Source organism: Porites lutea, chromosome 8, assembly GCF_958299795.1.
Source record: "Porites lutea chromosome 8, jaPorLute2.1, whole genome shotgun sequence".
NCBI lineage: Eukaryota > Metazoa > Cnidaria > Anthozoa > Scleractinia > Poritidae > Porites > Porites lutea.
In genome coordinates, this window is record NC_133208.1 from 16,875,113 (window position 1) to 16,900,362 (window position 25,250).

The 25,250-nt window shown below is 40.1% G+C and overlaps 2 protein-coding genes across 2 annotated transcripts in view; one reads left to right on the plus strand and one right to left on the minus strand.

The window, feature by feature from the left end:
• LOC140945265 (uncharacterized) overlaps positions 1-25,250 on the minus strand; it is a 207,786-nt gene that overhangs the window by 139,676 nt on the left and 42,860 nt on the right. The window lies entirely within an intron of this gene.
• On the plus strand, positions 13,899-22,021 carry LOC140945827 (solute carrier family 25 member 32-like). Its single transcript, XM_073394880.1, has 4 exons — positions 13,899-14,125; positions 18,436-18,494; positions 18,628-18,678; positions 21,738-22,021. The coding sequence occupies exons 1-4, from the start codon at positions 13,979-13,981 to the stop codon at positions 21,751-21,753; spliced, it is 273 nt and encodes a 90-aa protein (XP_073250981.1). The 5' UTR covers positions 13,899-13,978; the 3' UTR covers positions 21,754-22,021.

A 25,250-nucleotide genomic window follows, 5' to 3' on the forward strand; every position in this document is an offset into this window, starting at 1 on the left:
GTGCGTTGGTAGTGGGAATGATTGATCTTAATCGCCGGCTCATAAGCAGTTGCGCTGGTGAACCAATATCATCTATTGGTGTGTTCCTGTACTCAAGTAGTCCGAAATAAGGATCCCTGCGATCTTGTTTTGCTTTGGTTAGTAGATTTTTCACTGTTTGTACTTCTTTCTCAACAAGACCATTTGCTTGGGGGTACAGTGGACTGACAGTAGTGTGTTTGAATTCCCACTGTTTAGCAAACAGTGAAAAGTCCTTTGAGGAGTACTGGGGACCATTGTCACTGATTACTTCGGATGGTATTCCATGTCTGGCAAATATAGATTTAGTGTAGGTGATGACTGTGGTGCTTTTGGTGTCTGGTAGTTTGGCTGTTTCAAAATATCTGGAGTGATAGTCAACAACTATCAGGTATTCAGATTTGTCCCAGGTGAACAAGTCTGTGGCGACCATTTCCCAGGGCTTGCGAGGTAAGCGAGAAGGGATCATTGTCTCTTTCGTGTTTTGCCGTTGATGCTCTAAGCAGGTGGTGCACCTCGATATCATGTCGCTGATTTGAGAATTCATTCCTGGCCAGTATAGGACATCTCTTGCTCGTCGTTTGGACTTTTCGATCCCCATGTGGCCTTGATGTATCCTTTGTAGCATTTCTTTTCTCATAGATGACGAGACTAGTATTCTGTCATTTTTGAGAATAACACCCTCGACTTCAGAGAGCTCATCTCTTACATTCCAGTAGACTTGAATACTTGCTGGTGTGCAAGATTTTGTTTCTGGCCATCCTGACTTGATCGCATCCTTCAGTTCTTTCAATGATGGGTCATTAGCTGTGGCTTCTTTAATTTCTTCTAGTTTGGGCTTCGAGACTGGTAGGTTAGAAGTTAGCAAATGGACATGTAGTGCAATTTCTTCTTCCATGATGCCATATGCTGTTTCAGGCAGTGGTGCTCTAGAGAGCATATCCGGAAGCACTAACTCCTTTCCTGGCTTGTATTCCAAAGTGTAGTCATACTTCTGCATTCTAAGCAGGATTCTTTGTAGTCTTGGTGGTGCTGATGCTAGTGCCTTTTTAACAATGGCCTCAAGTGGCTTGTGATCTGACTCAATGGTAACTTTCTTTCCATAGATGTATTGGTGGAAACGTTCTAAGCTGAACTGAACAGCTAAGAGTTCCTTCTCAATTTGAGCGTATCTTGATTCTGCGTCAGTGAGGGATCTTGAAGCATAGGCAACAGGACGCTCTTCTTGTAGCAGCACCCCTCCTAGGCCGGTTGGGGAGGCATCACAGCTGATCGTAACAGGCTTTTGTACATCAAAGAATTTCAGGACTGGTCCTCCATCTTTAGTTAGGATGCTTTTAATTTCATGAAGTGCTTTTTCTTGTTCACGTGCCCACTGAAACTCAATGTCCTTTCGTAGTAGAACTCTGATAGGTTCAGTGACAGTTGCCAGATTTGGGATGAACTTGCCCAAGTAATTGACTGTTCCAAGGAGTCTTTCTACTCCTTTCTTGTCAGTTGGTGCAGGCATGTCATTGATGGCACGCACCTTTTCGTCATCAGGTTTGATTCCTTCTTGTGTGAGTTTGTGACCAATGTAGGTGACTTCTTTGACTTTAAAGACGCACTTTTCTTTGTTCAGTGTTAGGTTGATCTTCTCACATCGTTCCAGGACAGCGTGTACACGATGGTCGTGTTTAACTTCTGTTTCTGCATGCACTATTATGTCATCGATGTCGGTTTCAACTCCTTCCAAGTCGCCAAAATGTTGGCTCATCCGCTTTTGGAAAACTTCCTGAGCAGATGTGATTCCGAATGGAGTGACCTGATAGCAGTACCGCCCGAAAGGTGTGTTGAAGGTGGTTAGAAGTTGACTTTCTTCATCAAGAGGTATCTGCCAGTATCCTCGGTTTGCATCAAGCTTAGTGAACCATTTCGCATTTGCCATGCGTGTAGTGATGTCTTCGATGGTGGGAAGCTGAAAGTGTTCCCGCTTTATTGCTTTATTGAGGTGCCTTGGATCTAAACAAATCCGCAGACTACCATTAGGCTTTTCAACAATGGCCATAGAATTGACCCAATCTTTGGGTTCTTCTACCTTGCGAACAACTCCTCTCCTTTCCATGTCATCCAGTTCTTCTTTCACTCTGTCGCGAAGAGCTGCTGGGACCGTTCTAGGTGGGTTTACGACAGGTGTCACAGTAGGGTCTACTTCAATGTGGTAAGGTTTCTCCAAGCGTCCCAACCCAGTGAATACCTGCGTGTATTTCTGCAGTACTTCTTCTTTCAGTTCTTCAGACAACTTCGTAACCTCTTCACTTTTGTCTGGTTCAGTTTGCTTTTCTTCTGTCTTGGCCACCATAACTACTTTGATTGGACCCAGATCTTGGGATGCTGTGAGCCCCAATAATCCTGGTTGATTTGTCTCCACTATGTGGAATGTCAGCTCATGCTCTACATCTGTTTTAGATTTCACTGGTAGTGTAGCTGTGCCAAGTACAGTTAGCTTATCTTCAGAGTAACTGACTAGATTATGTGTGCAGGCATTTATCTGTGGATTGCTCCCAACTATCTTCTTTAGGTCTTTAAACGGCATGATGTTAACTTGAGAGCCCGTGTCAATTTTGAGTTTTGTGATATGTCCTTTCACTGGCAACATCACATAGCACTCCTCATTCTGGATCTGAACTTCAGTAGTGACAGCTCCTACAAATAGGGTTGAGTCAGGAACATTTCCTTCTTGTTGCTCTACACACAGTTCATGGACTTTTTTCCGTGATCTACATGCACTCTGGAAATGATTTCGTCTCTGACAATAGTTACATGTTTTGCCATATGCAGGACACTCCCTTGCGCCATGTCTTGTTCCACAGTTCCCGCAATTGAACTTCTTGCTTGGGGGTCTTTTTTCCCCATTATCTGAAGGTGTTTTCTTGTCAGTTGACCTGTTCTTCTCCCTTCCAATTCCATGCACTGATGAGTCGTCCAGTTCTTTCATTTGCATATCCGTAGCTTCTGCAGATCGTACCACATCTAATGCTTTCTGAAGTGTAAGGTCTGGCACCCTGAGTAATCTTTCTCTTGTTTTTGTGTTGTTTACACCAAGTACAATTCGGTCCTTGATGATAGAGTTCTTCAATGTTCCAAATTCACATGTTTCACAAAGCTTTCTTAATATTGTTACGTACTGGTCGATGCTTTCGCCGCTTTCTTGGGCTCTTGAGAAGAATTTGTATCTCTCGTAGCTGACATTTTTCTTGGGTTCACAGTGTTCCTCAAATTTCAACAGCACCTTTTCGATTTTTTTGTCATCGCCTTCTTCGTCCCAAGTTAGAGTGTTAAAAACATCAATAGCATCGTTGCTGATAACTGTTAGAAGTGTTGCTACTCTGGTTGCACTATCCTTCGAACTTATTCCGGTCGCAATTTCGTAATTGGTATACTTCTGTTTGAACTTCTTCCAATTGGCTGATATGTTTCCTCCACTCAAGTCGAGAGCTTCTGGAGGTGGAAGACCTAAATGCATCGCCATTTCAGGTGTATTTTCTTCGTCTTCAACTGGTTGCTGTATTTCTTCTGTGTTTTCTTCGTCTTCAACTTGTAAATGCTGTACTTCTTCAGTGTTTTCTTCCCCCGCGGGCGTGATAGGAATCGACTGATCCTGTGACATGAATTACGATCGCCGATGTTGATTGCTCTGGAATACGGCCTGTATTTTATTCAAATCTTCGCCATATCGATGGCTGAGGTTCTTGTTCGTACTTGACTTCTGACACCATGTAATGTTCTTTATCTAATAGCACGATGGATCTGGATAAAACAGCTTAGTAAACAGGATCCAAGTTTTTATTTTTAACATGGCTGACCCCAGCGGTCCATGCGCACGCTTACACTCATACAAAATACCGCTGATCATTACAGCGGCCAATATTCTTTTTAAAACTGCTGTGTTGTTCGCCTCCAGTTTCTTCATATATGGCATCCCAGAGCCTTACAACTTGTAAGGACAATTATTTAATGCGATGAGTGAACGTCAGGCTATTCCTGAGTGTTCCCCAGCATCAAACAGCCCTCTGTAACTCGTTTTATTCGCTACGAACACCTTTGGGAGGTGTTACATCGACTCTTGTAAGTTGCATCCACTTGACCTGATAAAAATTAGGTTTCAAGGTAAGATACTAGGAATAACTTGGTTGAGTGTAAACGTGCAAATGTATTGCAATGTTAAATGTAATGCTATTATGCAACTGCAACTAGCTTTGACGTGAATGTAGAAACCATAGCATGAAATAAATCAGAAAGCAAAAAAGCTTACAAGGTTCGGACACTTCTACGTATTTACTTGTCCAAAAAGGTCAACTTAAGTTGGATTTTGCCTTTCCTCATGATTAAAAAGATAAGCTGGACTCTTCTCGCAGACGAAAAATCAAGTGCTGACAATGGCCATTTTTAGAGGTTCCCCAATAAGAGTCCTAATCGTTGTCATTGTAGTTATTATCTTCATTAATCCCATTTTCCTGACAATTGTTATAGACTAATCCTCGTCCTGAGATTACGTACAAAAACATGCCTTGTAGGAGCTATAGACTTCCTCATCTTAAGAGAATCAGTCAATCATACATGTAAATGTGGTGGGATAAAAAGGTGGTACACTACATGATCAAAATAGGTGTGCGATAGGGTCAAGAAAAATGTGGTTAACGATGAGCGTAATGTACATGTCATAAGCTTGCTCCAGGGGTAGGACACTGGGTAAACCAGGGGAAAAATGGTGGGTTCAGTAGGGGATGGGTTGGATTGTCTGCCCTAAGTGAGGGGAAAATTCCAGACGTTATTTTAGGTTTGAATGAAGTGGTGGGGGAATTGAAATTATTTTGTAAAATTTTGGAAGGCAACTATGCGAACATCATGAGAATTTAACGCCTTCCCCAACCCATAATTTGGCAAAATGATAATACAGGTCGTATAAGTAGACCCTGGCCTGCATGAATCTGTCTGAAGGTTTTCTTTTATTGGACTGATTTTTTAAATGAAAAATATTACATTGCTTCCCCGGGCACAAAAAATAAATGAGTGAAATTTGATTGCCAACTTTTATAGCTTGTATAGCTGGAAGGGATCAAAGTTTAAAAGTGATCTCTGGTGTGGCTGCAAGTGGCTTTTGCCCATTCTTCTTACAGTTTTACAGCCTAATAACCACAGGTGCTTTTATAACTGTCATGAGCACCAAATTACACCCGCTACACGGGCATAAAAAATATTCTCTCTCAATCAAAAGAAACCCATTTATGAAGTGGTTATCATGGGGTTGTTCATTAAGGAGCACTTGAGCCTTGGAGGTAATTTTATTCTTAACTTTGTTCCACCCATTTTATTGACACAGGGTCGTATCCTATTTGCAAGCTGATGACATGTGACTGTATAATGATGACTTACACTTTTTGTAGAAAATAGAAAAATAACTTGATAAGCTAGTGTAGAAAAGAGAAGAGGAAAGCAGGCCTTGTATTTCTGCAGATCATTTGTATTAGAATTATGTTTAATATTTCCTTCAAGAGTTAAGAAGAACCGGTTCCAATGTATGGGTCTTTTTACATGTAGCTCATATGGTAAAGCAGTGCAGCACTATACATGTAAATACAATGGTCATGGGTTCGAATTCCATTGAAGCCTTGAAATTTTGGGGCTTAATTAGCAATTCACTACTGCATTTAAGAAAAAGACCTTATAAAAGCATGCCTTACATAATTTTGTTAATGCATTTCGTTTCACACAAGTGCTTTATTTATTATACAAATGTTTTTGTTATTAGGTACAACGTAATGATGGCTGTGGGAAGTTGCCAGCATAAAGAGGTCTAGTTGATGCAGGGCAGTCCATTGTCAGAACAGGGGGTTAAAAGGGGTTGTACCAGGTTTGTGCATTCACGGCATACTTAACCCTCAGTTTAGTGATTTGTTTGGTCATTTTTGCGCCTGATAGAGCAATGCAACCTTTCAGTTTAAAAGATTAAGTTAGTAAGCTTAGCAGTGTCTTCAGAGAAGACAGATCTACCTCATTTTGGAAACAATCCTTCCATAGAACTTTATGCACAAAACTGCCAATACTTTGGGTACTAGAAATCCACTTCTTATTACACCATTCACTACTACTTTTTCCAGATAAGATTTCTCCTGTTCCTAGAAAATAAGCCAGTTAATTGCTTTCGAGGTACGAGAACGCAACCCCTAATTTGTGTTGGGTGTTCTGTGATTATTGGGTGTCCTGGGCAATTAATAAGGGAGGTTTTTTTGAGATTGCATTTTCGTCGTCGTCGTCGACACACATTTGCCTCGCTTTGAGGTGCTTGCTTACGTTTTGCCTTACTTTGACGCGCTAACTCATGTGGTAATTCCTGTGTCCTCGGCGTTCATCTTTCAAAGGTTTGCTGAGGTCTGATATTCTGTCAAAGCTTCGCAAAGCGGTCATCTTTTAAAAAGTTTGCTGAATCTTCGTAAAGAGTACGTCGACCTGTGTTTGCTGAATCGTCCAAAGCGTTCATCTCTCAGAAGTTTGCTGTTAAATTGTACTTTGGATTAAGCCTTCTTATTTTTCAGCATGGTTCGTCACTGCCTTTGGAAAATTTCTGCGACTCCTGCCGTGCATGCATCAAACCGGGTTTAGTTCGGCGGCCGTTGTGCCCCAAAGTAAATTTACCGAGTTATGTAGCTCGGCGGCCGTTGTGTCACAACGTAAATCTACCGAGTTGTGTAGTAGCTCGGCAGCCGTTGTGCCACAAAGTAAATCTACCGAGATGTGAAGTTCGGCGGCGCCATTTGATCATGACTTTTGATATTTCGGCACCGGACAAACGAACACTTTAACTCTAATAATAATATTTAATGATAATAATATTTATTGATTTGTATTGCGCAAATATCAATCCAGGGAAAAAAATTTTCATCTGCGCATAACATTGACTCAACAAAATCCTAAAATCCTAGTACATATTCCAAAAACAAAATTTACAGATCGTTCCTAAAAATTAGTAAAAATAACAATTTAAAAATAAAAATTAATCTTTAAAATCCTATATACAAATCCTTCTTAATAAAGAGAATAAAAACAATAAATTAGCTGGGAAACGCCTTCTGAAATAAATGAGTTTTAAGAGCCTTCTTGAAAGCATTAACTGAAGATATATTTCTAATAAAAAGGGGAAGATCGTTCCATAATTTAGGGGAAGCCATATAAAAAGATCGATCACCAAGCGTGGAAAGAGACTTGCATGGTGGAATGTTAAGAAGTTTGCCGTTATTTGATCTAAGATAGTACCTATCCCCTGTGTCTTTCGGTGATACAAGTTCGGAAATGTAAGTCGGAGCAAGTTTATGAATGGCCTTAAAAGTTAACAATAAAATTTTAAAAACAATTCGATATGCTACGGGTAACCAGTGTAGGGCTCTGAGCAATGGTGTAATAATTATGACAAAATTTACTTTCTTGAAGTACAAGACGTGCAGCCGAGTTAATGTTATGTTATTTATTAGGAAAAACTTACAAACCAGCCCACAGTAGCGCCACTCTCGAGTCACTGAAATCAACACGCTCGAAGAAATTACTGGAAAAGTTATTCACTTGAGCCGCACACACGTTCCATTGAAGGCTTTGATAGGGGCGAAGTTTGAATTCAGATGTGAAAGCTTTTAAAACAGTAAATTCAATATAATTCATTTTCTCAACAAGTTGATGATTGGATGCTCTTAAAAATAACAGCGAAAATTATCCGAAGAAATGTTTTTAAAGAAAGAAAAAGAATCCCGGGTTAAGCACTAATCGGCCTTTGAGCAACTGCGCCCTGTAACTCACCCGACGCTCTCTGGCCAATGTCTCCTTCGATTACAAGCACTCGACACCGAACCACACGATATCTTTTGAAAACGTTCTTTTAATGATACACACTTTAAAGGTTTCGCTGTACGCAACCCTTACGTTCAAAATATGCCATAATCATATTTATCTATATCGCAACCACCCTTCCGCCTCAACTGCTATCTGTGCGCCTAACAAACTAACCTGCGTAGCAGGCGCTTGGAAGTAGTGGGCACAAGAAAAAAAAACGGGCACGCGAGAAGGAGCACACCCTCACCCCTCGCGTGTCGCCCTCGCGCGCCCGTTCTCTCTTTCGCCCACTTCTTCCAAGCGCCTGCTACGCAGGCTACTAACAAACATATCGAACGTTTTCTCCTAAGCTCCGATTACTCCTAGTAATTATTATAATTATTGTCACAGCATTTTCTCATTTCTTTTCTCCCAGTATCTTAAATCCTGGCTCAGTTGAAAAAAAATAAAATAAAATAAAATAGCTAGAAATAAAAAAAGGACCAAAAAATTAAAGGAATGAGTACAAGTTCCTTTTTTTTTTTTATTTCAGGGTTTGACACTGAAAGTATGGGGTAATAAGTCTGCATGGGGACTGTACTTTTTCAGGTAAGTTATTACAACAGGCAACAAAACAATATTTTGCATAGAATTCATATTTTAAACCTTCATTAGAATTCATGTATTTAAATACACATCGCTGGGAATAGCTGTAGAACAGCTATGAAGGTTCTTTTCTTTCTATTTTCTTCTCTCCTATCTGTTTGAGTTCCTACTGCTGCTATTTTCTTCTCTCCTAGGAAATTAGTACATTAATATTTTGTACATTTTGTATACAGTCAAAGCTCTCCACAATGGCCCACCTTGGGGACAATTTTTTGGAAGGAGCACAACGTGTTTACAGTGTTATGTTCATGCTCACTGTCCCATAATGATAATGGTAATTAATCCAGTCATATATAACATAAAATATAGCGATAGAAATATACAACAAAAAATTGGAAAATTTTTTGAATGAAAATGTTAACGATATAAAGCCGCAAGGTTCACAACATTTGCTTAAGTACGTTTGTATCATAGCTATTAATATGCTTATGGCAGCGGTATAAATGGGTCATGTTTAAAACTCGAAATGGCAAAATGACTAAAAGTATTTACAAATAATACATATTTTTCTTTGATCGGTTTTCCTCCCTACTATTCGGTCGGTGGAGTTACCACGCGCATTCATGACCCGAGCTCTATTCCATTGCGCAACCATAAGATTTGAAGGCCTGTTGTCATGCGTGGTGTACGTGCGTAAGCTCATCGTACGCGCCGAAAATAGCTCTTCCGAAGGGAAATTAACTGCAGTGTCATCAGAGACATCGAGATGCCGGAGCATATTACAAAGCGAAGCTGCCGTCAACTTTAACGTACGTGAGCAGCGTGCAAAGAAAGTACTGTCCGATAGCCCGGGACTAGTGGATTTTGCCATCGAGATAGTGAATTCTGTTCTTAACTTGCCCGATGAGCAAATGAAGTTTTTTGAGGAGTTCAAATTACAGAAGAACTGTCTAATCAATCCTGCTTATCAAAAAGTTTTTGGGGCTAGTTGAAATGAATTTTGGGCTAGTAGATGCTAACCACAGCTTGCCCGAATGGACACGACAAAATAGAGGGAGTCATTTGTTTTTATTGTTTAGGAAAGTCATTTCGCCATTTCGCCGTTTCGTCATTTCGTGTTTTAAACACGCCGTTATAAATGAAACACAATCAAAATATGATTGCCGAGATTTATCATCAACGTGCCATAACTTTTATGACCATTCTTGACTTTTTCATCAGTCGCTAAAATAACTTCACTGGCCGTTGTCGAGATGTTATTTTGGCAGTTTTGGGACACGCTTTAGTGGCTGTTGCCGTTGTAGAGAGGTTTAAACAAGAGTCAATGTATGGACTATCCGCCGGGACAAAAAAAATGGCGTTTATCTGAGGTGGCCGTTAGTGGAGGTTCAGTTCAGTTCAGTTTATTTCAGTTTATTGTTTTATCTTAAGGATGTACAAAAAACAAGAAAATCTTGATATTTTAAAAAGCTGATGGCGAGGAAGCCGAAGGGAAGCCACCGGGCTTATAAGGAGTGGGCTCCAGGCTCAGTTAAATTATTACAACAAACTATTAACAGAATTATACATTAAAAATCAATGGCCGAGCTATTCGCATCAATTTAGTTCCACTGGCATGGCTTCACAGTCACCGCTTGACCATCACCGACCTTTGGATCGCGCTTTAGAGCATAATATCCTGCGGGGGTGAGTACGTTGATCTCTCGTTGCTTTTTCCAGACTACTGTTGTAGCTCACCCCCAGGCCCCATCCCCTCAGTTTCGGCTCGAGGACTTGTCCCCAGGCTCCGTGCGTACCCCTATCACCATGGTACATTGATCGATTCCTTTCAGAAGTGGTTGGATGCATACACTACTCTTATCTTGGTCCTGGTCCGTGCGTACCCTGGTACAGCGGTGGAGCTTATTAAATATCTGCAGATCATCAGCCGTACGGAGGCCAAATTTTAGGGGCTTACCTGGCTCAAGTACGAAGAGCAGTTTCGCCGTTCCGCCGCTGACGATCTGTCCCTGAATTGGGGTCTTGTGATTTGGAGCTGTGGACCGTCACGTTCTCGGGTCAGACTAAACCTCATTGCTTAATTCCTCTGTTACAGCCCCCTCTCCGACTCCATACTGGTACAATGTCAATAAGCCAAGTTGATGTTTCCTTCGTTCCTGTCAGGTCCCCTACGTGTGCAGCCGCTGCCGCTTCTCGTCTAATCCGGTCATGCGATGCCGCCCAGGCCAATTGGACGACCCTGCCAAGATTCAGCCCGCCAGCGACCGCGGCAAGAAATAAAGTGCCTCAACAGTCTCGCTCTCAGTAACCCTTTTTCGGTTTTCCCTCTTTGTAGCGAATTCACATACCCAGAGATTCACAAATATTGTTGTCAATTTGACTCACTTACGTACTGAATGTGCGTCATTTGTTCCCAGCCTGCCTTCTGCGCAACAGCTAGTTGTTACACTTCGGTCCTCTCAGAGTGACTCCTTTCGGTTGCGTCAGTCCCTTATCACTGCTCGCACGGCTTCCCAGATCTGTGTGGTTACTGCCATGCAGCATTATTTTCAGCTTGTCGCACCCTCGTCAGGCCCCATTTTTCTCTTTCCAGCCAGGCAGGCTCCTTACCAGGTCAGCGGTCATTTCCCTCCTACGGGATATCGTGCGTCTTGTAGGGCTTCCTTTTCATAGCCTTAAAGGTCATACTTTTCGCGTCGGTGCCGCCTCTACAGCCGCTGCTGTGGGTCTGCCAGACTGGCTGATTAAAATCATGGATAGATGGTCCTCTGATTGGTATCAGTTATATATAAGATCACCTTGTGAACTGCTGCCTTCTGCGGCCCCAAGAATGGCCAATGTTACTCTGTAAATAAGGCTTTGTTTTGTTTGCAAGGAACCTGTGTTGGTTTTTTATCATTTTTTTTTCTTGCTTGGGAGGATACCCGCTTCGCGTGTATCTGTGGTGGTTAAGTCGCCGTAGCAACTTCCCCAAGCTAAGTTTCTTCTAGCTTATTTTCCCGCTTTTTCGGTTTATCGACCCGCCAAAATTCCGGTCTGACCCAGCACCGTTGGCGAGATAGGTGAGGCACGAGAGGTCTTTGTATTACTGAATTGTTATTTAGGTCTGCGCTTTGCTGACCTAGGTTGCAGCTCGTAACGCTTTAGTTTTCTTGTGACCTGACAATACTCTTCCCGTAAGTGGCGCGTGGCTGGCCTAGGTTTATGCTGACGTTGCAGCGCGTTGTTGTTATTGTTGTGTTTTCAGCCCGTGGTGACGGGAAAGTGAGGCCTTCAAAATGGTCACGCACAGACGTTACATGTCACGCCAACCCCCTAGCGGTGCCCCCCTAAATTACGCCATATTTGTCTCGTGGTCCTTACTCTAACTAGTAGTACGTGCTTAATACTTAGTTGCGTAGTCTCAAATTTTTACCGGAATAGTGACATTAATATATATTTTTTTTCATTTCAGGAACAGGGTCAGTACACTGGTTCACCAGCTGGCGTTACTCAAACACCCCAATACAAAGGAGTGATTGGAACATATTGGTTGTTTATCGTTTGCATTCGTCACTTTAAAAACAGGATGAAAACTTGGCTGACTTAACTTTCATGAAGACTTCTGGGAATGTTACAAGGAACAGGGAAACAATTGGCCAACAGCTGACCGGCCCGTCCTCAGTAACAATCCCAGAAACAATTGCGGGACGCATTTCGGCTCCAGTTTTTTTTTTTTTAATTATTATTTTTTTTTGTCGTTTCTAAAGTAGCGAATGGCAAAACCGGTCGGTACACGAGTTAGTAAAGTTCATTCCGGAATCGTGTTTACTATTTGTACAAATCAGTTCCATTTACCTGTAACTGGTATCAAAGAAACGTTTTAACCAATGCAACACGAATCTCCGTTTGGAATATTCCGTCGGGGAAAATAGGACTACTTTTTCAGATGTTCCGTTGCTCCCGGAAATTTTCTAATAAAGGGACACAAAAAGCCATTTTCTATTTACTTTTTGTAGTGGTAAGCAACTAGTGATAGTGTTATCAACCTTAAGAAAAAAATGGCGCCTGGTGGATAGCGCTATAAATTTGAGCAACTAGAGCCTTATTTTTTCAACTTTTACTTTAACGTAAATGAAGTTCAGTGCAAATGGTGCAAATGACAAATAAGCCCACTTGAAATGTTGAACCGAGATGGAAAATGTCAGCTACATGTATTCTGTTTACTTGGGCTACGTCCCAGGACTATTTGGTGTGTCACATGGTGCTCTCCTGTTCATGGCTGACGAAGAACTTAAGGAAGGCTACAGCCGTTACTTTAGTTCACCAATCAATAAAAAATTGGTAAGTTAATAAATCAGTCGTAAGCGGTTATTCACATTCATCATAACCCAAGGTACGTTCAAGAGCACGTATGTACACTTGTCAGCACTTGCAGAAACTATAGATTTTCGTTATCACAACAGGATATGATTGTATAATTACCTAGCGAGCTGTTTTTGCGTTCTCTGCTTGAGAGGGTATACATGTATTTGTTTCTTACTGTTCAGTTTGTTTGGGGAAAGTGATACCGCCTAATATAAGCTATATACTGTAAGATTGAACGGTTTAGATTGTAAAGGTAATGACTTACCTTTTGACCCTTTTTTGGAGTGTAAACAGAGTAAGCTTGTCCGTTATGAATCAAGGCTCTTGAATATGGTATGTTTCTTTCTATCACTCGTCTCTTGAAAGCTGACATAAGGGAGGGCAAATAACGTATTTTGGTTTGAGGCAGGGTTAGGCTTTCAGGAAGCATGCTGCACACCCCCCACCGTAATTTCGAGAAGTACCTCCCGCCCCTTCCCTTCTCCGCCGGTGGACCAGTGCCCTCGTTTTCCTTAAAGGCACAGAAATCTCCCAAATAATGGAGGTTCACTCACTGATGTATATGATATTTCATAGTAATTCTTTCCCCGACTAAGGCACGGACAAAACATGGTCAATGATTTTTTTTCTCAATTTTCTTCAAATAGCACTGCTACATTAAACACTTTAGTCCCCTCTATCCCGACCAGCCCTTAGTCAAGCAGAAAAACCGCGCCTTTAAGATTCCTGAGTGTCCGGATCTGGCCTGCCCTGATAGGCTATCAACAGTCTCTCTCTGCCAGAATTAATGGAGCTGTTCACTTATACTAACAGGTCTTTGAAAAATAAGAAAAAAGTTGAAGCCCTTTTTCAAGATATGAGCAAACCATAGTCAATGTTTTTTGAGCGATTTCTCCGAAACAGCCCTGTGAAACTAGAAACATCGGCCTAGCCTTTTGAAATTCTACTTCTATCTGCAGACGTATCTTTATCTTAAGATACACCTGTTTGTGAACTTTGTGTTTTCACGAGGTGGGCTGACCCGCTTTCCGAGATCTCGACTAGAGCAACCGGGATCTCGACCTCGGCCTCGGCTTCGGCCTCTCATATAAACACAACAACAACTTTATGAGGAAATAAGGCTTGAGCCGAGCCAGCCCGGTAAAGCGGACCAGCCTGGCTAACCGAGATGGCTCACTTCATACAAACAGGCCCTTATAGTTTGCATTGTTTCTTCCTCCTCCTAGAGTTCAACAGAGTTCTTGATAGTGGCATCATTATTATCTTCGCTGCCACAGCCACGCATCCGTATCAAGTAGTCAGATCAAGACTACAGGTAAACAGACCTCTTACTTATTTTTCAGTGTAAGGTCGGCATCTAGTGATTCACGTTATTCTGGAGAGCAAGAGACGCACTGGGACAAGACAAACAAAAGGCTCACATCATTAAAAATGGTAATTTTGTTTGTTTGTCTTCTCCCAGTGCGATTCTTGCTCACTAGCATAACGGTTTTTTTTTATTACCACGTGAATGACTAGCTGCAATTTATGAACGCATGCAAAACCTCACGGCTGGTTTTCCCTAGCGACGGAGTCTGGGGCAGTCGCAGAACGCTTATTACCCAGTCAAAAACAAAACTCGAACTCGTAAACAGAGTCATAAGCGCGGAAGAACTGGAAATCAGAACGTTGGCGTTTTCTTCCGACTCCACCTATGACACAATTGCTTACAATCTAGTGGAAACCAGATAGTCGAAGTCGAAGCAGAAGCCGATTAACTAAACCAATCACGATGCAGGTTTCCACGCCTTGTGATTGGTTTAGTTCTTCCGCTTTTATTTGCGACTCCAACAGCTTAGTTCTTAGCATATCGTAAACGATGGAGTGGGGAGAGGAATCGGAAAGCTATTCAACAGCATTCATATTTATGATCAGTTTTATAATAAGGTATGGGAAAATGATTGATCCGCGGACTAAGCCACGCTGGGACAGCTTGATTTAAAGAGAGTTAGAAATACTACCGTCGTAATTTTCTGTGTAGGAGGTTGAGCCGTTCATCCCTGCGTGGCTCCGTTAAAAGCTAAGCAAGAATTAATGATTTCCACGCCAAATCAGTATTTATCATCGGGAGTTACGTAATCACACGTGAAACTGTTTGACTAGCCACGTTAAACCTACTAATTAGGTGTATTTCAACTTCACAATCATTATGAATGTTCTAGTGTACTGTATGGGCATACAGTACAGTGTGGCTTTTCTTCTTTTTCATGATAGTAGTATAGGAGAGATGAAATTATCCCCTTTTTGCGCAGGAATCTCATTAGCGTGCGCAGGAATAAATTAACGCCAATGACGTCATAGGCTATTGTCTTGATCTCATGAATAAAATGCGGTGGATTCTCATTAACTTGCGGTGGAATCTCATTAAGTATATCCAGTTTGACAGGTTTATCAATAATGTCATGTTCTATTTTTAGATGGATGATGTCATGGTTGGTATAACCGGTTTGACAGGTTTTAGTTATTTTCGGAAGATGATGTCATATGTATTCCGGGGTACTATGATGTCATAGTTGTTTTGATTGGTTGACCGGAATTTGAAAGATGCTCATTGGCTGTCTCGTTTGACGAAGCATTCTAAACTTGTCTGTGACTTAAAATCACGGAGGCGTAATGTAATTATGCAAGTCCTATTTCCTGCTGCTGTGATTGTCCTAGTTCCGGTTCACTGACTTTTGGCGGGCAAATCGTGCATATTAATGAGGGCAAAGACAAACTAGTTCTTTTTACCACGAAATACAATGTTTTACTTACCCCTCTCAGTTTTCAATTTTATCTCTCTCCTCAATCCCTTCTCCACAATTTTATTATTTTCCCTCCTCAATGTTTTTATTCTCTCCTCCACAATTTCTGTTATTTTCCCTCCTAAAACAGTGGATAGTGTTTTTCGTGCGCTCTGATTGGCTACTCAATCAGTGAATATCCTGCACTATTCACTGATTCATCTCCAGTTCCTCAGAGCGAGCGATGCCAAACCCGCGTAGGTTGCGAGCAAAATACTTTCCCGGTTTGCTGCCGTAACAAACTAAGAAATTTCACAACTAATCAAGCAAGCAATTCCGAAATACATGAAGAAGGTGACGAAGTTCGGTTTGGACGTTTTAACAGATAAAGCTTTGTCTTTTTGACTTGAATAGTTATCGCTTTATTTAGTTGACTTGTTCATAAATAAGCTTCAAACTAAATTTATAATCTTTTTACAGAATCATTTTAAATACAAACAGAATTCACAACTCCTTTTGAAGAAACTTCCCCACAAGAGCTAAACAAACGCCTTCAAGAGTTTTATTTGTCGCTAAGAAAAAGCGACGACCGCGGCCGTTCGGTCATCGCGCGCCAAAATTGTAATCGTTGGCAACAGTAAATGAGTTAAAAATCATCACTTTGTGCTCAATTATCTCACCTTTTTAGTATATACTAAAACAATTATTCACCTCAGTGTCGGTGGCTAGTATTGGATATTTACCTTGTCGCTTCGCGGCCTCGGTAAATATCCAAAACTAGCCACCTCCACTTCGGTGAATAATTGTTATTTAGTGTGGCGAAACGGGAAACACAACAGAGTAGATTGTACTCTGCGTGTTCGGTTCACCCGTGGTTCGTATGTAACGTTGTTCCTAGTTCGCCAGTTCCTCTTTTGGCAACACATTTCTCCCGGCTGTAGGTAGCTCTAGTGGAGGGTCTGAATAGGGGGGGGGGGGGGGGGGGGAGGGGTCCACTTGTCGGTTGTCGGTTAAAATTCAGTTACTTTGTCGGTAGTGGGTTAAAATTTTCGATCTTTGTCGGTTGTCGGTAAGTGTCAGTTAATGAGTAAAAATGAACGTTAATTATTAACAGTTGTTTTGTATTTCCTGACCCAGTTTCAAGAATTTGATCCTTATAAAACGTATAAGAATGCATCATTTTATTGCACTCTTAAAACTTATTTAACTCTGTATTGTAACGTGATCATTGATTTCACCTTTGTTTCCCAATATAGTACCGATAAAATCACCAAAGCTTTTACTGTAAATGGAAACATGGTTTCCTTGTTGATTACAGGGCACAATTAAAACGTAATCAAAAGAGGTTCACTAGCCCACTCTAGGGGTGACAGGCTGTTCATCTATACCGGCGTGAAACCGCGTGTTGACCAAATATTATGGCTTTCATGATCACGAGCATTTCCCGCTTTCTTGTAGGAAATAAAACTGAGTCGTTCTTTAAACATTTGGCAACGCAGTAATTGGTTTTGATTTCCACTTTTTCAAAGCTTCTTTTAAACTGATGGACGCTAATATTTGGCATTTTGTCACGAAAGGCGCGGCTTTCCTCTCTGTGAGTTATATCCCTCACAGTGCCTTTTCTTTCAAATTGTGTGGGTAGCGTCTGTCCATCAAGCGTTTTTTACAATTTGAAATACTCCTTTCCTCAAACGTTTCTTCAGAGGAGTTTGTTTTGGCATGGAAAGGTTTCCGTTTGTTTAAATTTAATGTGTCTCAACATCAAGAATAGTTTTTCGTTGAATCTTGCATGTGCCTTTGTATACTTGTAACCGTGTCTAAAAACAAAGTCTCAGTCAGTAACAGTGTCAGACATTTCGGCCATGAATTCAATATTATGGTGATGTAAGTTTCACTGAAGTTTGCCTGTTCGAAGAAAGCTACGATGTCTGATTTTAGTATGTCCCAAAGATCTATTATGTGGTGTTTCCAAACCGTTGGTTTAAAGAATGTTTTGCTTACTGAGAATTTGTGTTTCAATATATGCGATGAAAATATTGGCAAAGGAAACTGCTGTCATTTTGCCCATCGCGGTCCATTGAAGTGGAACGAATTTTCTTTGAGAATTAATCTAAGCATTCCTCGCAGGTAATATGAAGGAATAGAAGAGTTGTCCCTGTAGAAATTTTTATACGCTCTGCAAACTACTCGTTTTATGATATAATTATTTGCCGTGACTTGTGACGTCCACCGAAACAAGAAATGTTCGATTTTTCACCTTTTTTTCAAAACATAATTTATAAAGTCGATATAACTTCTTTGATTTTGATATTGGTTGTAGCAATGTTACGTATCAACAAAGAAGGAAATTTTTTCCGTTTGACTAACTGATAAGTCATAAATTTAATGTGGTTACTTTCTAAGAGAAAAAATACAAAGTTCTCTTCTTTATGGAAACAAATATCGATCAATTAATGTCGGTTCATGTCCGCGGTAGTCGTTAATATTTTTCCTGTCGTTAGTCGGTTATTTTTTTCCCGTTTTGTCGGTAGTCGGTAATGTTTTTCGCCCTTTGTCGCTAGTCGGTTAACCCCATTCACACCCTCCTAGTGGGAACCAGTTTGTAGCGGGAAGTTGTCTCGAAGATTGTAAAATCTTTAAAATGCGTTTTCGAGTAACCTTAAAACGGCTAATTTTAGAGCAAAAGTGTCAAAAGACAGTTAAGTTCTTAGGTAAGGTGTTTTTAAATATAGAAAAAAGAAAAAAAAATGTCCGTTCTTAAACGCTCCCTTGTCCTTTTATACAGTTTTAAACAAAGTCATTCAGTCATCAGAGCTCATTTCCTCATATTGCATTGTTTTTTTTTTCTTGTTTTGTGTTGCAGAATTATTACACGAAGGCTGAATACAACGGAGCAGTGGACTTCATCCGTAAAACGTTCAGGTTAGATGAGGGACTTGCTCTGTCATTTTCTTTTCTGTTGAAAGCAGGTTTTGAAGGTGAAATTGTCCAGCGCTCCAAGATGTACACCTTAGACAGTCTCCTTCTGACGTGAGTTTTTTTGTCGACTTTCTAGATACGAAGGACTGAGGGGATATTATAAAGGATTGGTTTCTTATGTTCTCAGGTAAGATCCCAAACAAAAGAGCTCCCAGATTTAAAACTTGTCTGGATGACAGTGAGTGATTTGCAGGCCCTAGTTCTTTTAAAAATTAGATAACGCAATCTAATGGATAAATCTTTATCCATTGGATAACGCAGTTTGTATCCATAATACTTATCCTCTGGAAAGGGATTTATCCGGTGGAATTCGCCATAGAACAGTTGAACAACTGGGGCCAGAACTGTAATGTAAATGTCACGGATAAAAGGACAACAGCACTTATCCTCTTTAACTGTAACCTCGGTCTTCACACGTGAAAGATCAGTTCAGTTCTTAACACACACAAAAAAAAAAGCCAAAAAAAAAAAAAAACACTTGCAAGGCAGCATACGACGTCGCCACTGCCTGCCGCTATTGGTCCGTTTATGAGCTTACTGTTATCCTTCCACCCTATGTATGATTAGTGAAATAAAAGAAGCGGTAGACCACGCCACCTGCAAAACATTTCCTATTTTCTTTCAACAATAGTGGCAGTTGGGTCTTAAACAATACCGTGCTAAATTAATGATATCAGACTTTCCCGAAATTCGTGAAAATTCGCGAATTTCGAGAGGGAATTTCGGTAAAATTCGGTGCATCTATTGTTCTATTGTCGGCGAAATCTCGCGCAATGAGATCGACGAACTGTCACTGCGAATATTCGTCTAGACCGAACGAAAATTCGGCTCAAAACAAAAGTTCTGTGCCGTTCGTCCACTTTTGTAGGATGAAAGAAAAAAGGCCAAAGGCTTAAAAATAACGATTATAATTAAGAATTTATAACGCGCAAAGTATGTAACTACAATCAAATGCGCGCTATTTTTATTGCCTTCTCCGATTGTTAACGTCACTTCTCGATCGTCTGGTCTGAGACAAGGTCTTAGACAGCAGAATGACATTTCTCTTTGATATTGAGCCCTTATTGATGGTGACCGGCTGTAATTTAATCCCGGGATTCCCACATGCCGCATACAACTGCTTTATTTGGCTGAAATAAGGGTTATACGAGAAACAGACCAACCAAACAGCACACAAAAATAGGCATGGAAAGTTGAAATGATAATAGAAAATGATTAATGCCACTATTCTGCTTAAGATACGCATGAAAAGGTAACACAACTAAATAGCGCACGCAGGCAAATAAGACAATAACTACAGTAACAACAGACAACAACAACAACAATTTTATTGTACCCAAAGCAGAATATTATAGTAATAGTAGTAGTAGTATTATAGTATCATAGTAATATAGTAGTATTTATTTACAAGTTGTTAAATTTATCAGTTAACTAAAAGGAGTACTGACTTCCTGAAATAACTAATAAGTTAAAAATGACAAGAAGCCAGATTCAGTAAGATAATTTAAATAAGTTTATTGTGCGGGGTACAATATGGTAGCATATCAGACTGTATACACACAAACTCACAGATATACACACTCATACTCACACACACTAACGCGTATTACTGTAGGAAGAGCGAAAAAGTAGGATGAAAGTTACGAAGAACACAGTTATATGGTTTGCAGACATATTAACACAGAAATGACAATTAAACAGACTTACACAACAGAAAAATAAGTAAAATATAGAAAATTACGTTAGAATGTCGCACGAAGAAAAATCGCGACCATCTTGTTTCACCACCGCTGACCTAAGGGGGGAGGGGGGGACACAGCCCTGTGGCAGGTTGTAGCGACTTCAGGTTATGAACACAAAAAAAACACAAGCCTCCCTTATCGCCCCACTACCGTGGGGTAGGACAAGAGTATTGGCAGAGCCTTTCTTATCTCCCCAGCGCCGCACGGGCTGAATTGGACAAAATTAAGACAAATTAATAAGATGGCAAGACACAAACAATGCCAAAAGCTTGGGGGCAGTCGCAACGCAGACCGCACCACAAGGAGTGACCCTCCAAACTTTATTGATACATAACACAACAAAACTCCTCCAAAGGGAGGGAAGCTGGGTAACAAAATTACTGTAACTGTTTGCTTTCGTGCAAGCTAGACGAATAATGACCAACCTAGTTCCCAGGGTTCTCTCCTACCTGCCCTATAGAGCGGGAGAGGGAGGGTAGGAGAGAACCCTGGGAACGAGTTTGAATAATGACCAGGTCTGAAATAGCAGAACTTGTATAGCTAGACAGTGTCTCAAATCTCGACCAATAAATACAGTTGTACCATAAGCTACCTCGTCTTATCATGATTAAAGTCTAGCCATAAATAGGGCCTTGAAAACAGGGACCAATCTGCGCGATCCTAAGAAAAATATGATGACAAACATACGACAAGGTTCCAACCATGAACAGCTTTTGTTTGTTTCTTAAAATTAGCGTGCTTTCATTCATAAATAAGGCTTTAAAGATACAACCAAGCGTACATTTACCATCTGGTACATTTCCTATAAGTGTAGTTTGACCAGTTTATAAAGCAATCAACGTCCTTGCAGGCGATCTATACCAGGGCGACCCTGATCTGTATTGATCCTTCACTTTCTATTCTTTCAATAAAGCTGCTAATTTGTATCCGTAACGGGAAACAAACTTACCGTTATCATACAGCACTATCCGTTGTCCTGTAGACCTACCAGACAAACAGTGTTTGTGAGCCCTGAAGCTCACACTGAAATTTCTCATTCCTCCATTCTCTTACATTTACGGGTGGCCGCTAGTTAACACAGGTAAAAATGACAAGAAAGGCAAAAAAGGCAAACCATTCGCTGCAAAGGAGTGGCCGAGGTCGCTTTATAAAGGCGGCCACTTGTTAAAGATGATTACAGTGTTTTTACTGTATGAAGGGAAGATCGAGGGCTTTGAAAACAGCTCGCTTAATACAGTTAAAACGAACAACTAGAGAAAACCTATTAGAAAAGCACATGAAAAAACAAATAAACAAACAAAGTAACAAACAAACAACTAGACTAAACGTATAGGAAAGGCACATGAAAAAACAAACAAACAAACAAACAAACAAACATGCATAGTAAAAGGCACGTGACAAACGTAGTTTGTGATTGAGTTTGTTTGTTTTTTATTTTTTGCAGTGACTCCAGCGTGTGATCTGACATTCGTGGTTCACGAAAACGTCATCCATTTTCTTATGCCGTCCAGCTAACTTGAATAGACCCATGACTGATATATTCTGCTGCTTGACACGTCTCTTGCCCATTTACACCCTCATATTTTTAAAAGTGGAACTGGATTTCCTGTGTTTATATTGAAAGAATTTCATACGTGCGACGTTTCTTCAGCAAGAGGCGTGGCAGTGGCACAGTTAATGTGTATGTATATTAGAAAACATATCGATTAAGCCCTGGAATATGTCGTTTGTTCTCTCCCGTAACGCGTGCATGCAGGCACGTGCCCATGCAAAAATATATATATATATATATTTTTTTTTTTTCCTGTGACGTAACAAGATCCGGCCCACACTCTAAATCAGAAAGATCTGTTTTAGCCCTAAAAATAGGGCCGTTTAGGTGAGTAAAATACAGTCCTATTTTGGAGTCTAATTTGGCTCCCTTAAATCAGGGCCAATACAGTCCGATTGGCTAGGGCTGATTTGGTCCCAGAGCTGAAATGGGCCCTACCGTGGGCTGGAACAGCCTTTTGATAGAGCTTTTTTGGCCTAAATTGTGCTCAAATGGCTCCAGAAAGGACTGAATCAGACTTTGACATGCAGGGCTGAATTGACACTTTGGGCTGAAACAGATCTTTTCAATTTTCAGTGCAGTTCTTTACAGTAAAAGCTGTATTCAAGATGGCAGCCTCTTTCCCAGGTTTTCTCTATTGCTCTTAACTCTGCTCTTACCCGTCTTTACGACGCATGCTCTGTTACCAATATTCCAAGAGGAATGAATCCGGATACGTGTTGACGTGGAAATTTTTGAATCCGGAAAGAAATAATTGCGGATTCATACTATACCCGGATACGTGTGGAAAGGGCCTGAATGGACGATTGGATGGTTTGTCGCCAAGTGAGCCGTTGCTAAGTGGTATTCAAGCATATGGCCAAGCTCCACAAAGAGCCTATCCGTGTCAGGTACATCAATACAAATTGTGCAAATGATACTTACGTTAAAACGCGGCCAAAAAGGATGACAGAAGTTATTTTCAACGAACAATGCAACGAACCGTTTTTACTAACACAACGAAGTTTCTTTGCTTAGTTTCATGTGTTTTACACTACGACACTCAGTCCTCCTGAACCTTTCGAAGGAATGAGCACTTTAAAAAAGAAAAACTGTATCTGACCAGGATGGTTTTAACTTTGAATAATCACTACTATATGCAAAGCTCGCAGCCCAAGCGACCCAAGTAATTTCTATCGCATCTTTCTAATTCGCAAAATAACATAAAAAGAGAAGGATTTTTTGTCTCCCTTTATTTGTGCTTAACAATATATGTTACATTTTTCCTCTGACTAATAGTATGCGAACAAATGTGTCTTAAATAGTACTCGAAATCAAAAGTAAAGATGCTAGACTTTATCAGTATTTTAAATATACAGTATAGTTACCATAGTGTAATAACAGTACGATTTTATTTAGATTCACTGCATAATCGCCCTTTAACATAGAGGTAATGAACTATAACCTATACTAAAAGAATTGGGTGAAAATAACATGAATAACATCGCATGCCTCGGTATTAACTGCACTGCCTCGTGTGCAGGCTTTTTCAAGGTTTTTAAAGAAAGATGGGAAGGTAAACCACCCGCTTTTTTTTCTTCCATTTCCGTTTCCTCCTTTGTCTCGCTTTACTTGATAATCCAGCTTAAATACCCGAGAACTATCGCGAGCGACTGCGGACGAGGCAGGTAAATTGGATATGAAAATGTAATCTAGTAACATTTTTAGGGGCAGACATTTGAACAAACGACGGCGCAATACGTCTTCAATGCAAATAAAATAATATCAGGGATTATAATATTTCTAAACAAATTCAGTGAATTAAGGTGTTTCAATACAGTTTTTTGGAGACCGTACCGATATTTTTCGATTTTATCCTTGTCCGATCACTATAAAATTTTCACTCGTGATTGGTCAGAATTGAAAATTTGTCAAAATGCAGTTTTAAGTAAAATCAATATCACTATGACAACAATAAACAAGAAACAAACAAACAAACAAACAAAAGAAAAAAAGCCGACTTTTGCACGATCTAGACTGCTACTGAAAATCCGACACAAGGAACTTGAAGTGTGGTGTTTAGCAAATAGCCTCCGTGAGAAATATTTAAAAAAATGTGCATATTTGAATTCAAATTAAACGTAAATATGTTTCAAACCTTATACTTTCCATAGCCTTGATAAATTATTTCATAAAAAAAGTTCTAAATAAATCAAATTAATCTTAAGTAGCGTCAGAATGCTGCTTAATATCATAATTTCGCTGCTTAGAAACTTTGGCGTATTTATTTCTTGCGATCCTGAAAACCAGCCTGTTTTCTCAGTGCATTTTCAGTGTGAATAAAAACTGTATCAAAACAGCCTAAGTGATGAAAATGCAAAATGACATCTGATGAATATCTGATGGCATGGAATAAATACTTTGGCAAGTTATATTGATAATTATCACAAAAGAACAAATAATAATATAAATATGTGCTAAACTATATATTAAAAATCTAGTAACTACACCAAAGTTAATGACAAACGATAGCAGGGAAAATTCTATGTTGAGATTTTAACCCTTTGCGTTACGTCTGCAAATACAGATATAGAATGAGAGTTGACAAGAAGGCTAGAAAAAACCTCTCCTCAAAACAAGAGGCAGGAACACGCGACGAAGCCCCATTAACCATCCCATGCCCCTTGTTGAAGAGGCTTGACTATTGTACTTTGTGGGCTTATCTTTCTAATGTAGTGTATCATTTCTTAAAGTGCCCACAGACTAAACATTTTTATTTTTTAATTAAAAGTACACATAACTACACATGTTTTGCGATTTGAACACAATGTAATTTTTTGAAATGTTAAACGTTCAAATTTATCGCCACTCTGGCACATAAATTAGCCTTCTTTTGGAAGCCTCCTGGAAAAAAAGGAGCTGTGACATAGATTAAAGAAACTATGTCGTAAATAAAGGAACACTTGACTTTAGATATAAGTAAACAAGTGTAGAGTTCTCACTAGAAAAATTTCTTTCTTTAAACTGAAATTAACTGCTGTTAAAAAGGTGAAACATGCTTGTATGATGTGTCGCAAGGAGATTTGCAAAAACACTGGCGACTCTAAGAAAGCAATCACCCTCTGGCACACAGGGTATCCTGTGTGTAGTTGTGTTTTACTCATGATTTATAGAGCAGAATGGTTTTTTTTTGTTATCATATTTGTGATCATGTGTTTAGTTACTCGAGCGATTGCGGTGTTGTGATAAGCTGTACATGCTCCGTTTTAAGCGTTGATCGGCGACAGTTGCCTGAGCAAGAAAAGTATCTGGTAGCGTACGTTACTAAATCCGGAGCCTGTATAAAATAAGCTATAGGCAAGCAATTCAGTAATAAACCATTCTAACCGCAGATCCAGACAAATAAATATTTAGAGTTAGAAGGCT